The sequence below is a fragment of the Pagrus pagrus genome, assembly GCF_965226575.1.
Source record: "Pagrus pagrus genome assembly, chromosome: 6".
Lineage (NCBI taxonomy): Eukaryota > Metazoa > Chordata > Actinopteri > Spariformes > Sparidae > Pagrus > Pagrus pagrus.
The window spans coordinates 35176942-35192426 of NC_140190.1; the positions used below are offsets into that span (position 1 = coordinate 35176942).

General features: G+C 43.6%; 1 protein-coding gene across 2 annotated transcripts in view; it reads right to left on the minus strand.

Annotated features, from left to right (window-relative positions):
* Positions 1 to 15036, minus strand: part of arhgap39 (Rho GTPase activating protein 39) — a 181222-nt gene extending 166186 nt beyond the window's left edge. For both annotated transcript variants that reach the window (XM_084355739.1, XM_084355740.1), the window contains exon 1: positions 14946 to 15036. In XM_084355739.1, coding sequence (XP_084211865.1) covers positions 14946 to 14956 — 11 coding nt within the window. In that variant the 5' untranslated portion in view covers positions 14957 to 15036. The remainder of the gene's footprint in view (positions 1 to 14945) is intronic.
* Positions 15037 to 15485: the final 449 nt, after the last annotated feature.

Consider the following 15485-nt stretch of genomic DNA (forward strand, 5'->3'; position numbering starts at 1 on the left):
ACAATTAAAGCATTAAAATAAAAGCAACACTCTGATTAATTTCTTTATCATTTGTAGTTTGTTTTTAAGAAGGAAAAAAAATCAATTAAAATCGTAAATCGAGTTGTGCGAAAAAAGCACCTTGGCGGACTCAAAACGCAGCTGGTGGGGGTTGCCGGACGAGGACGACGGAGCAAAATTGTACCGGAGCCGTAACGCAGCGGACACATATCCAGTGGAATCTCGGAGTAAGGCTGAGGTATGAGGGGGAGACTGGTCAGGGTGAGAATATCCAGGTAAGATAGGTCAAGCTTTTTCCTGGGAAAAAAAAGATTGTGCCTGAGAATCACCCAGGTCTATCATACTCCACAACTGCTGTCGGTAAGGCAGGCTTCTCCTTACAGCCTGATGTCATCAGTAGGATTGGAAGAAGACAGAGTGAGACATCTCCCTGAAAGTCAGCCAGTGATTGCATCTGATATCCCTTACCCACATGCTGTTTAGTTTATTAAAACAGTATATTTATTAGTATGTCGAAACCTCAATATGAAACCAACAGTATGTGAACCAATACTGTCCACGAGGAATTATTATAGTATGCTTTCTTTGAGCCCTGAAACAATTTTATGTAACAAGCACTCAGCCAACTAGCTTGATGCTAACTAGCCATCGACTACTAATCCCTGACCATCGTAACATTGTGATTCAAAAGACTCCTCACCAGAGAGCACAATGAAGAGTCGTGTCCCCTCAGAGTTGCCGTAGGGTAAGAGTTGTTGTTTGTGATATGTGGGGAGAGGAAATGAAAAGAAGTATGTTGCTGCTCAGTGCACTAACATCACGTCTCCATGTCCCATTTATTATTTTCTTATTAAACCAGCTCGATTAGGAGAACCCAAGACACTCAGTTAAATTTGCGGCAGCAGTGTTTCTTTTACCCGCGGCCGCTGTTTCTCTCAGTCGTGCCATTTTTATACAGTTTTCTTAGCTTAGCTTCCTTGGCTAGTCAGCCAACGTTGTTTTATGCATATCAAAACTTCAACTTCAAAAGTACTTTATTATTCCGTTAGGAACTTCGTTGCGGAAGGACATCAAAAGTGCAGGAGCAGCAATACAATACAACAATCCACACATCCCTTCATACCACAGACATACCCAACACAATAATAACACACATTCCTACAACCACACATAAGTACAAGTACTCACAGCAAAGGTTAAAAAAGACACATACAAAGATAAAATTAGTTAAAAACAGGTTAATTGAAAAAGAAAAAGAAATTATGGTGGGAGTTAGGTATTTAAAAGTCGGATTGAGGTGGGAATGAAACTGGATGATGCCCTCTTTGTCCGGAGTGGGAGTGACCTGTATCTGTGTGCTGATGGTTGTAGGCTGTAGTTGCCATGTAGTGTGTGTGTTGTGTCTGTGGCAATCTGTGTGCCTTTTTTCTTGACCTGAGTATTGTAGATGTTGATGAGTGGCTCCTGTTCCTGACCTATGATTTTATTGCTGAGTTTGACTATTTTGCCTATGAGGCTGAACAAAGCTAAATTACAGACATGTGGTGCAGAGACGAGGACGCTTTTAAACCTGGCACAGGGATGTATGTCTGTGGTAACGGGAGATAGTTTCCTCTGCAGGTTGACTGATGTCATCAGGGTTAGACTGACGTCATCATGGTTAGACTGCTGTCATCAGGGTTAGACTGCCGTCATCACGGTCTGACTGATGTCATCACGGTCTGACTGATGTCATCACGGTTAGACTGCTGTCATCAGGGTTAGACTACTGTCATTAGGGTTAGACTGCCGTCATCACGGTCTGACTGGTGTCACCACGGTTAGACTGCTGTCATCAGGGTTAGACTACCGTCATCACGGTCTGACTGATGTCATCACGGTCTAACTGATGTCATCAAGGTTAGACTGCTGTCATCAGGGTTAGACTTCTGTCATCAGGGTCTGACTGATGTCATTAGGGTTAGACTGATGAGGGTCACCTCCTCAGAGCCACAGAAGACATTATACAGTGGGCTGAAGAGGACTCCTTATTATTAGCAAACCAAAGTTGATATTTGGCCCTTTGTTGTAAAACGGCCCGCGATCAGATTCCTTAGATCAGTGGTGGGGAACCTCTGGGCCGTATACCGCAAGGCTGTTTGGTCCGGCCCGCGAGGCAATCCATAAGTACACCCAAAAAAAATAACTTCAGGAAAAATTATTTCCAATGTACAGTTAAATGCCCCCAGGATAAAATGGGCGGGTGTCTGTCTTTCCGGGCCGAGGTCAGGGTCATTGATAAGGGTGTCAGGATTTCGATTTCTCGGAACTTCGAATTAAGAAATAGAATCGTTGATGCTGCCACGCCCCCATGTCACGTCCGGTCGGCTTGCCAAGGGGAAAAAAACATGTGTTGAAGTGCTGCAAGTCAACCTCCTCTAACTAAGCTACTAGCTAAGCCAGTAGCTATTAGCTACAGCCAGTCAAACGATAGCATGGTGGGACACCATTCCTGTTCGGCTCCCGGACCGTGGTCGGGAAGCACAGGGGAGATGATTTCCTCCAGGGCCGAAGTTTATGTTTACCTTCGGGTTAAACCCCTTTCACGTGTTAAGCTGGTCGGGAAATAATACCAGGGAGCTTTTAGTCAGGTTCATTATATTTAGATTTTAACCTTTGTGGGAATTTTTGGGGGATTTGCTAAACTATACATTTTTGGAAAGGTTATCGTATAAGGAGTCAGAAAATCAATGTTTGCATTTTCTCAGATGTGTATATCACGGCCATATTGAAGTTTAAAAAATGGCCGCCGTAAAATTTAAAATTGTAATGTCTCGACTTCTGAATAAGCTAGAATGTTGATTTTTACTGCTAAACCCACACTGTAAGGGTCAAGGAATCCAATGGTGCTAGTTACACTTTACCATATTAACCCTTCGATGCATGAGTAGGTGACCCGGTGTGGTTGTTTTCTTGCAATATCTTTGTAATGAATATAGTCAGGTTCACTATATAATTTTGTGGGAATTTTTGGGGGATTTGCTAAGCTATACATTTTTGGAAAGGTTATTGTATAAGGAGTCAGAAAATCAATGTTTGCATTTGCCCAGATGTCTATGTGGCGGCCATATTGAATTTTTAAAAATGGCCACCGTAAAACTTCTGAATAAGCTGGAATGTTGATTTTAACTGTTAAACCCACATTTTCAGGGTCAGGGAATCCAATGGTGCTAGTTACAAAGCTACAAAGCTTTACCACATTAACCCATAGATGCATAAGTGGGTCAAAAATGACCCTGTGTGGTTGTTTTCTTGCAATATCATTGTAATGAAAAGTTGTTCGCATTTAAAGGATAACTACCGTTTTTTACAACCTGGACCTTATTTCTAGCAAAATATATGGTCATTTACTCACCCAGATAACTTTGGTGTCATTTGGAGTCGTTCGGACAAAATTAGATCCAGCGTAGCGCCGGTATATCCATATAATGCAAGTGATGGGGCAGCGACACACAGCCTCTATATAACGCATTATCTGCCACGAAACTAGTTCATTTCACTAATATTTTGTCATGATACGCTAGCGCCATTCCCCTCTGAGTCCGGGCTCGTCCGTTATCAACATCCAGGGTCAAACTAGCAGTAGCAGCTACAGGTAAACAAGCCGGGCTGTCGTGGGTGCGCGCGCAGCTCAGAGACGACATCCTCCAGGTCAGAGGTAGTAGGTCAACCTACAGACCCCGGATGTTGAAAACAGACGAGCCCGGACTCGGAGGGGAATAGCACTAGCGTATCATAACAAAATATTGGTGAAATGAACTAGTTTCGTGGCAGATAATGCTCATAAAGGCTGCGCTTCGGTGCCCCGTCACTCGCATTATATGGATATATCGGCGCTACACTGGATCTAATTTCGTCCGAACAACTTCAAATGACACCAAAGTTATCTGGGTGAGTAAATGATCATATATTTTGCTAGGAATAAGGTCCAGGTTGTAAAAAACGGTAGTTATCCTTTAATATTCCATGTTCCTCAACAAATATGTTTTTTTTTAATCATCTTATTGAAATACATCCACAATATGGGTAAAAAAAACTACACATCACAAGCAGTTGGTCAGATAACTCAGACTTCCTTTTATTGAAGAGTTTTTTCTTTGAGTTTAAAATTAGCTAAAAAAAAACTTGGATGTTCTGGAACTATCGACACGCACATTTAGACCACAGTATGATTAAGCAACCTTTTTAATTATACAGTTTCTATACATCATCATAATGATCATTGCTTTCATGCATCACGGCTTGATGTCATCGTTCTGGCATTGGCTGCTGCACTGACACATGTCAGTACAGACTAACCCGCAGATTCCACTGGATACGGTACGGCTGCGTTGTGGCGTAGCACTCTAGTCTATGTGTTAACTTCCACCAGGTCCGCTGCGCTGCATGTCTGCTGCGTCCCAGCGTCCCAGCCCTGCGGATCAGATACGCAGGACTTCTATTCTGGTGGACGCCGCAACACAACGCAGCAATTCAGCAGAATTTACCACAGAGCAGACAGGAAGTCAGACACGAAACAACAACAAGACATCCGGTTGATTTTCAAAATAAAACACTCCGTGTTGATACAAACACAAAAACCTCAAAAAAGAGACAAATACGAGCTCTTCTTCTAATCTGTCGGTCGGGAACACTTCGTGTTGTTGTGTTTATAACACATATAACTGCGGTTGTGTGTGATTATGTAATTATCGCGGGAATTCCTCGGTTTCGTAACTCCAGCTGATCAGCGGAGCTGCGCCGTGGCGGACTCAAAACGCAGCTGGTGGGGGTTGCCAGACGAGAACGACGGAGTAAAATCGTACCGGAGCCGTAACGCAGCTGTACCGTAGCTGTACCGTATCCAGTGGAATCTGCGGGTAAGTCCTTAGCTCTGCAGGAGCACCTCCCAGAAGAGCAGTCAGATTTACACATGCATTGGAACAACTCAAGGATGGCCTTTTGGGCTGGGAAGACCTCTGTGGTCACTGGTTTGAGCATGCCATCCGAGTGTTTGATGTATCCGTTTTGCAGAGGATCCAGCTATGGATCCTGCAGAGCAATGGCTGCCTGTGCCCATACTCTTGTTTGGACATGGACTCTCAAGATGTGCTGCTTCCGAGCTCCAAGTGTTGGAGGGAGCTTGTCACTTTCTGCCCTATGTTTGCAGAAGAGATGCCATCGCAGTTGAGGGATTGCCTTGATGTTGATCCCCTTGGGTGAGTAAGCTGCACATATAAAGGTACCAGGGCTGACAGCACTCTTCTGTCACATCTGCTTCATCCAAAAGCATCTGCAGAGCATTGACAATATCTTCATCTGCTTTGAGGTAGACCTGCAGCCAGGTTGCCTTGCCTATGAGGGAGAACCTTCCTGTGTTGTCGGCCCCAGTGAATGCATGGAAGGGTGGCAAAAAAAAAAAAAAAAAAACATAAAGTGACAAGCTCCCTCCAACACTTCGAGCTCTGAAGCAGCACATATTGAGAGTCCATGTCCAAACAAGAGTATGGGCACAGGCAGCCATTGCTCTGCAGGATCCACAGCTGGATGTGTCAGTGCAGCAGCCAATGCCAGAACGATGACGATTCCCAAGCCGTGATGCATGAAAGCGATGATGATTATGATGATGTATAGAAACTGTATAATTAAAAAGGTTGCTTAATCATACTGTGGTCTAAATGTGCATGTCGATAGTTCCAGAACATCCAAGTTTTACATTAGCTAATTTTAAACTCAAAGAAAAAACTCTTCAATAAGAGTTATCTGACCAACTGTGATGTGTAGTTTTTTTACCCATATTGTGGATGTATTTCAATGGGATGATAAAAAAAAACATGTTTTTTGAGGAACATGGAATATTAAATGCGAACAACTTTTCATTACAATGATATTGCAAGAAAACAACCACACCTGGTCATTTTTGACCCACTTATGCATCTATGGGTTAATGTGGTAAAGTTTTGTAGCTTTGTAACTAGCACCATTGGATTACCTGACCCTGAAAATGTGGGTTTAACAGTTAAAATCAACATTCCAGCTTATTTAGAACCCGAGGTATAACAAATTAAAGTTTTACGGTGGCCATTTTTAAAAAATCAATATGGCCGCCACATAGACATCTGGGCAAATGCAAACATTGATTTTCTGACTCCTTATACAATAACCTTTCCAAAAATGTATAGTTTAGCAAATCCCCCAAAAATTCCCACAAAATTATATAGTGAACCTGACTATTTGCTGTATCTTGAGGAGCCATCGCCTTTATTCACAGCCAAACTGCAGCTTATATTGTACACTTTATTGCTGTCGCTACTACTGCTGCTCCTTTCACTTCTCCTTCCTCTCCCATTCATTCACTGTCCGCACGTACGCACGCTCCCTCACTCTTGCTCGCCCACTCACACCTTACGCACCTTGTATATGTCCAACTGTTCAGAAATAGTTTGTTAAGACACTTAATTGTTCAGAGAAGACTATGGACATGGCTGTTTTATTTTTTTGTTTGTTTCGTTGTGAACTTGAATGTCATCTTCTGTGAATAAGACTGAAGTTACAAAAGAGAAACTAGATGGCAGGTTATTTTGTTTAAATTTCCAATTAACTGAAGATATAAGTTATTGTTACATTACGTTGTTAATAAATGTTTTAAATTTGACAATGTAGTGTGGTACATTGCTAACAAAGGTCAGATATTATTAGGGCTGCCCCCAAATAGTCGACCAAGCACTGGTCGACCAAAAAATCATTAGCAGACCAAAATTTCATTGGTCGATTGGTCGCAGAAAAAAAGCCAAAAACATTTGGAGCCGTGTCTTGTCAAAATTAAGTCAAAATCTATGTGACTGGCGGCTGGTCTGTGTATAAAAGGCTGGAGGGCTTTTAATTTGAAGGGCCAGACACAGGAAGTCGTGACACTCACTCACTGTCAGTGTTTTTTTTTTTACACGGCAGGTCCCTTCGACATTGCGGTTAGACAGTTTACAAGTAATAGCCAACCATGTCGGGAAAGACGTCTAAAATATGGGATCATTTTGAAAAGAAGAAGGATGACCCCCCCGAGTGCGGCGTAACATGAAGGGGAAAGCTCCATGTTACGCCGCACTCGGGGATCGACGCAGGACTGGCAGGACTGCTACTGCTAGGCTACTGCTAACGTGAGTTGTTGAAAAACCTTTTTAGCAAACTTTGTGTACACAAACGATGTTCTCAATGCTCGTGTTCATGTGTAGAGACCCTGGTGATGCTACGAGCAAAGTTTCATGTTGTGTCGAGTCTTCTTAGTGTTTTAAAAACAGCGATTTCGATGCTACAGAAAAGTTGCCCGTGCACCTCCATTGTAAATGAGTTTGACCTGGAAACGAAACTACGGTGAATCTTAAAAGTGGCTTTTTCCTCGTAATTATGCTTTTACACAAAGGTTTGACTCGTGTTCATTCACAAAATAAGCCGAGGTTGCATTTTGGCAACAGTTACACCTTAAACATGTAAGTAGCCTAGCTACCTGCCCATGGCGGCCCGAACGTTTGAAAGCAGAGATGAATACATTTTATTATTGTTATATGGGCTAATATTAGACTATTTGTGTGTACTGGGGAAGCTAAATTATCCAGCTCACTGTGTTTTACTTGTTGTGTAAATCTCTCTACAGGCGCATCCACTTTACTGCGGAGATATATTTATTTATATATATATATATATATATGCATCGATTAGTCGACTAATTGCTCTAAATGACGACCACTGGTCGACCAAGAAAGTCCTTGGTCGGGGGCAGCCCTAGATATTATATTGCATAAAAGTGTAGTCTAAAAATGGAATACCAACCTGTGCTATAAAAAAAATAAATGTAAAAATCGAGAATCGAATCAAACCGTGACATTAGAATTGAAAATTGAATCGAATCGAAGATTTGGAGAATCGTGACACCCCTAGTCATTGAACACATCATCAGCGTAACAGTCATCGCGTGTCATCACGTCAAGTCATCAGTGATTGGCAGGTTTTAAAAACGAGAGGAGACGGGCTTTTGCTAAAACGGAACATGGCGACAAGAAAAGAAAAGGTGATGCAGAGTGTCGCTCTTTCCAAGATAAATGGACAAACGATTACCTCTTTGTGGAAGTGAAAGGCAAGCCCGTGTGTCAGGTTTGTGGGAACGCCCTGGCAGTAATGAAAAAGGCAAACCTTGATCATCATTACAGCGCAAAACATGTCAAATTTATCCATGGCTTATTATTTGGGTAGATTTTAATCTGCCGTGTAGGAATACAGAACTCTTCACAGAAAGTTACATAACTACACATAGTAGAGGTTAATTCATGTATGCCCATGCCGCTTGAAGAGCTCTGGGGTCCATCTGGCTGAGTAAACACAGACCAATCAGTACAATCCAGGCACCCCTGCAAGCACTGAATAAGGTCCGGGGACCACACCTTCACAGTTTTAAACTGAGCAGCCTCCCTTTTTAACTTGTAGACAGGCTCCAACAGTATGGTGTTGTGGTCTGAGGATCCTAAGGGAGGCAGTGTGGATGATCTGAGAGCGTCTTTGATGGACCCATAGCAGAGATCAAGTGTCTTGTTAAAACGAGTAGGGCAGGTGACATACCGATAAAAATGGGTCAGAGTTGATCTCAGTTTACACTGATTAAAATCCCCAAGAATAAAAACAGGAGCATCCGGACACAGTGACTGTAGTCTCTCTGTGGATTGTCTGATCACGTGTGCTGCATTTTTGGTGTTGGCTTTAGGATGAATGTAGACCACACTGATAAAAAGAGGATAAAAGGGACGGACTGACACAGACAGCAGTTCAATGTCGGGGGTGCATGTTCTTTCTCTAATGGTGATATTATTGCACCATCTCCGGTTGACATAGAGACAGACCCCACCTCCCTGTGACGTCTATCCGCGCGTAAGGGAATCCCGAAGCCGTCAAGGTGTAGGTCTGAATCAGGATCGTTGTTTGAGAGCCAAGTTTCAGTTAAGGCCAGCACACAGGCATTCCTGTACTGGCGGAGATGGAGCACGTTGGCCTGCAGCTCGTCCGTTTTATTACGAAGGGACTGCACGTTGGCCAGAATCATTGTTGGGAGCGGGAGGCGGTTCAGTTTTTGTCGCCGCAGCCTCAGGCGGACTCCGCCTCTCTTGCCCTGCTTCCGTGTATTAGCGTGCTTAAAACTTCCATTGTGTCTGTGAATTAAATTATTCTCCAGGTGTTGGACTAGCGAATCCGATAGAGGAACGGGGGAGTTGTATTGGAGCAGCATATCCTTAGTGTATTGCAGTCTGGTGGAGAGATGAGGATGCAAGTGATGATAGAAGTCATTGACGCCTAGTGAAATGGTGACTGAGGTCCACCAGATAAGTGCCAGGAACAGCTCCATTCCAGCTCTCTCTCAGTGGGTATCCAACAAAAAATTGTCCAAAAACAGATGACCAACTAGTGACACAACATATGCCACAGAGATCGGGACAATTACACGAACAATACAGACGAAAAAAGACTTAGACTCACAACAGTAAGCACGCTCACTTTCACCCTCCTGCTGGTCGCTACACGAGCAGCGCGATGTGTTGAAAGGACAAGCGCGTGTGGATAAAGTTGCCGCTCTTCGACGGAGTTTGAGTGGCCAGCAAGCAGTTTTATCCAAACCGCGAGTGGACCAGGACAAAGTGATACAAGCTAGCTTCGTGGTGAGTGAGCTAATTGCTAAGAAGCTGAACCCTCATGCTGACGGTGAATTTGTGAAGGAGTGCCTCGTTGCTGCTATGGAGCTGTTCGCGCCAGAAAAAATCAAGCTGTTCCAAAGTGTCAGTTTGTCTCGGAGAACCGTCTCAGATTGGATTACTGACATGGCACAACACACATTGAGAAATCATTGAAGGATACTGCAAGAGATTTCCAGGTTTTCTCTTTGGCCTGTGATGAGACAACTGACATAAGATACACAGCTCAACTAGCCATTTTTGGCGAGGGATTACAGCTGACTTTGATATCAGGGAGGAATTGCTCATGCCATTTGCCGTTGCAAGCCATGCACCGGACTACTAAAGGTGAGGATCTGTTTGAGCAAGTTGTTTTGGCTATGAACAAATTTGACCTGCGGTTTCACAAGCTGAGCGGCCTGGCGGCAGACTGAGCCCCGACTATGGTTGGCACCCAAAAAGGATTGACTGCATTGCTCAAAAAAGAAATGAGTCGTCTCAGTCTGGATCCAAGTGAGTTATTTGTATTGTATCATACACCAAGAGAGCTTGTGTCAACTCAAGGCTTCAAGGTTGAAGCTCAATAATGTGATGAAAGTTGTTGTTTCCGCCATAAACTTCATCAAAAGCAGAGGACTGAAGAGTCACCAGTTTAGGAAACTACTGGGTGAGCTGGAGTCGGAGTATGGAGATCTGGTCTACCATTGTGAGGTGCGGTGGCTCAGTCGTGCAAATGTGCTTGCATGGTTTTACAACTTGAGGGAAGAAGTAAAGCAGTTCAAGGAGATGAAGGGGACTGGTGGCTGTGTGATTTGGCCTTCATGGTGGACATTACCAAGTACCTCTCAGAGCTGAATGTCAAGCTCCAAGGTCCTAACCAGCTTGTCAGCTCTCTTTTTACAAATGTGAAATCATTTGAAGCTAAGCTAAAGCGGTCGCAGGTGCAACTGGAAAAGGGAATCACTGTGCACTTTCCCACTCTGCAAGAACAAAAGCCAGCTGTGACATATATGCTGATGAATGTGTAGCATCGTCATCACTGCCACCTGACATCAGACAAGTCACCAGGGAGAAGCAGTTCCATCGCATTAGATTAGTCTGATATAATAATGATAAGTACGATTTAAAAATATATATATATATACAAAATCATTAAAGGTATAGTTGGTAATCCTGTTCAGAAACACTTTTTGTTATACTGGGTGAAATGGTCTTCCCACCCTGAGAGTAGTCCATACATAATGTGTTCAGAAAAAGGAACGAAATAAATCAGACCTCTGTGGCAGCTGCAGGCCTGTAAAAACTCTGACCAATCCCTCCCTCTCGGTCCGAGTTGAAAGAACCAATCAGATGCCTTCATGTCTCGTCCTGCCTGCACCCCCCTCTGTCCCCCCCTCCTCCCTGCGCGCACTCATCACGTGTCACCGTTGCCGGATATATTCAGCACACTCCATATGGAGTTAGCAGGAGATCCACACTCCAGGTCAGAAGGTGGCGGTAATGCACACCTAAAAGTTGTTTGCCAACAGCCATAAAACAGCTAAAGAAGAAGAAGAAGAGTTAGCACAGTTAGCAGGAGAGCAGAGAAAATGCAGCCAAAAGTAGTACTTCCAGAAGTGATGCAGAGGTTGCTGTCTTTCTGTTGGACAGGTAATTAGTTGTTTTGCTTCGGGGGGATTTGTTATTTTCATGAAATATGTAACGTTAGCCAACTTAGCTACTTTTGTAGCTTGTATTAGCCCAATGCTAACGGCTCTCCTCTGCCCTGCTGACGGACTGTCTGATGGGCATTCAAGTTTGTGGGGGCGGGGCTTTGGACGGAGCACTGACGGGAGGGGGAGAAGGGGGTGGAGCTTAGACGAGGTGCCACTTTCAAATCTTGCTAGCTCTCCAACATTACCAACTATACCTTTAAATGCTGCTAAAACTAGTTAACATCAGTGAATATAAAACCAACAGGGACAGATTATTAAAAAATGAACTGCATTAAAACAATAAGAAACAATGAGATGCATAAAATAAAAATTGGCTAAAACATTAACTAATGGTCATGATTATGTTATTACATTTAAGTTAAAAAGGCCATAAAAATATGTTGTGAGCTGCGTACCTTCAAATTTATTTATGGCCCCTGAGGGATGGTATTAAAATTGAAATGGCCCTTGATTGGAAAAAGGTTCCCCACCCCTGATCAAGATGATCCGGGTGCAGATCACATGTTACTACCTGGTGCTAGGGGGGTCATAATGTGAGCTGGCTTTGTTTTAAAGTCATAGTAACAATAATATAAAATCTCAGCAGGCTGCTTTCACAATCATTTCCTCCTCCATTCTAACTGCTCTTTATATAACGTCACAATGTTAGTAATGGCTCATCAGTCACAGCACACTGAGTCAGTCAGTGAGATCAGGTGGATCAGGGAAGAAACTGTGGCCAAATTACTGTTGTTGAGCTGCCCCCCCACCCTCAGCACACAGCTCACAGTCATGTTGAATACCTGGCCTCTTTAAGTCCCCGAGCAGGGCACAACATAAGTATATGTGACAGATATGGCAGCAGCTTGGCAGCTTGAGCACGCCGATATGAATATTTTAACCACGTGCTGCGGGCACAACACATAAGCTCAGTGCCCCACCCTGCCGCTGGGATCAGATGTCAAGCTGGCTGTCAGATATGGGGATGCGTGCAGTGAGCAGTGTCATGTGTGGGTCCATAGATCTATGTCAACAACAGTGTTCAAAAACAGTGTTCAGGTTCAGCACTGAAGGAACAGTGAAACATCGGCTGCTCACATTTTGCTCCTCAGTTCTTCACTGACTTCAGTACTTTGTGGTTGGAATGGAAATATTTTAGCCATTTATTCACAAGATGAAAACAAACTCATTAACCTCATTAATATTGGCCTTGTGCAACAGTAACGTTGGGAGAAAATCACAGAAGAGGTGAATGTTATGTCTCCACTCACAGGAGCTCAACACATTGGAATGCAACAGAACCACAACACGTGTTGCTTGGACAGCATACATCAAGCTACACAGTCTATTTATAGGCATATAGACAGTTTGACTAAAAGTGGCATCAAAAAACAAGCGAAAAAACAAAAGTTGTACCCCTGTCCTAGTGGTGGGCTGTTGCAGAGGTAGGCACTCTACTATGTGCCATTCTAGTTGAATACAGGAAACAGTCTGCAGTGCACAAGACACAACCTATTTATTGAAATTTAATCAAACCTAACCTTGACAACCTAACCACAGACAGAACTTAGGATGCACAGTATGACCGTTTCCTCCATCCACCCCACCCATCTCACTACAGCTGGTGCACAGCACATACACACACACACAGCTTCTTTCACCTCAGTGCCTTTGAACATAATCTGTGCAGCGGTTCTGTCTCATAACACAACGAAACTAGGAAAACTCTAGACAGCTTAACTGGTTAATTCCTCAACCTTGACCGTTAACCTAAGCCCCCTAACCTATCACCGGTCAACACAACAGTGTAAATATACTATGGCCCAACCTCAACCGAGACACAAGCAGTATGATCACAGTTAGACTGCATGACCTCAAAACACTGTGGTTGTTGCTGTGGACTTCCTTTTCTCTTTAGTCTCAAAGCAACCAATACGTAACCTCATGGAAGACATTAACAGGTGACACTTTCTTCCTTGATTGTGTCAAATACGTGTTAAATACACAAATAATCCAAAATCTGTCATCAAAAGTACGAACAGGTTCAAGTTTTCTAAAACATGTTATCTGATAATGAGACTGAAGCGGTTTCCTCAGTCATGAGTGAGCTCAGCCTCTGATATGTGTGACACCAGCATGCTGTGATTTAGATAAAGCTGCACAAGCCACAGCGCAGACCTGCAGGACTGATTTATATGAGGCCCATGACCCCGCAACACTAATTTAACAGCCATCAATTATTAACTCAGCCATATGCACTTGCATGCTGCTAGGGGAGAAATTGCTATTGTCTATATTCAAGATGCAGCCGACACCCTCACTTTACAGCCAATAGACTTCTTTAAAAATGACATTTCACCATCCTCTGCTTTGTGTAGCTTCAGAAGGGTTGGGTAGGATAACATTTGATTTAGTTTGGGATTGACTTTCCCTCTGCGCCAAGCCCAATTCAAATGGTTTTAATTGTTTCAGTGATCAGTGGCGAGATTACATGCCTGGTATACAAGGTGGAGAATTATCCTCTTGAATATGAAATGATCCAATAAACAAAGTAACTCTTAAACCAGAACAAGTTGATTCACCAGCTCTCTCCACCTGTGGGAGGTCATGGCGAACAGTGAGGAGCACTTCTGAAAATTGACATTTTATTACACTAATTTATGTCATTGAAAGATTATACGTATGCCGAATTTCCCACAGGGAACCACAGTGTCAAAAACGACTGTTACGTTATGTGTCGTGAGATAAGAGAATGTGCCGCGAACCTAGTTAACATGAAATTGAAATATCTATAAGGGAGTTTGGTGATGCGTTTTCTCTACGCGCGACACACAGCCGCTCACTCGGACACATACTGGGTACCCGGGGTATTTCTACATCTTAACAACCTCAAGGCTAAAAAAGATGGTGTTAGAAAGCTATGAGGACGGTGGCACACTTCTCCATTTCCAGTGCTTCCTCTCATGGGAGGTACCTCCATCCATCATGAGGATGAGGGATGCTGCGAGGACGGTTCTGGATATCCTGGCTGGCCGAGCGTTAGCTCCCACTGATAATGGCTCTACAGATGGGTTTCCTGCTAGCATCCAGATAGAAGGGAAGGTTAGCTGTATTCGAGCAAAGAGACGGCAATTTAGACCGACAGGTGCAACAGCAACAGCATCATCATCATCATCACCATCATCATCATCATCCAGCCGTGTTCAGCCTCCTCTACCGCTCCTTCCACCTTGACAAATGTCCAGTGCCCGAACCATCAAACTCCAGCCCAGTGAGTGGACAGAGAACAGGCCTGGATTCATATATATGATCCTCAATATGAAAACTATTTAATAATGTGAGCGAATAAGTGGCGAGCTAGCTAACAGCAGGGCGACCAACCGAAGCGCTGTTAGCCCCGTCGCTGGGCTGCTGCCACCCTCTGCTTGGCTCGGCTCGGCTCGGCTCGGCTCCGAGATGAAGCATCATATCACTCAGCGAGCTGTAGCACAGTTAAAACACAGCGTGTCTCATGTTACTCACTCACCTCTCCGCCATTTTCCCGACAGCTCTTAAAATCCGTTCACAATAAATCCCACAACGTCTCCCATGTTGCCGAAATTGGGATCGCCGCAGTCAACGAGTCACTCCTTCCAGACCACAGTCAATGTGTCAACAGTGACCAGTACCACATCCGCTCACAACTTTCACAATAAGACCTTCTACGCTGGAGCAACACAAACAAGTAGGCTTGAACGTAGAAATGAGATACAGTCTGTAGACATCGCAGAGATATACATGACTGATCACAATCAGTTATGACAGACTTGTTTGCAAAACTTGTAGTTGAATGAATGCCTGTGAAAAGATAATTTGACTGATTTAGGAAGTGGTAAAACACAACCAGCCAATCACCATGCACGACACAGCTGCGAACAAACATTGTTAAAAATTAAATGAAAAGCATTTCAGCATTCGAGTGTCTATTTATAAAACCTACTTCACAATTTCTGAATGATAGCCTTCTTTAATGTCGTCTTTTCACGACATCATTTTAAAAATATTCATGCCAGTCTCAAAAGCTGCT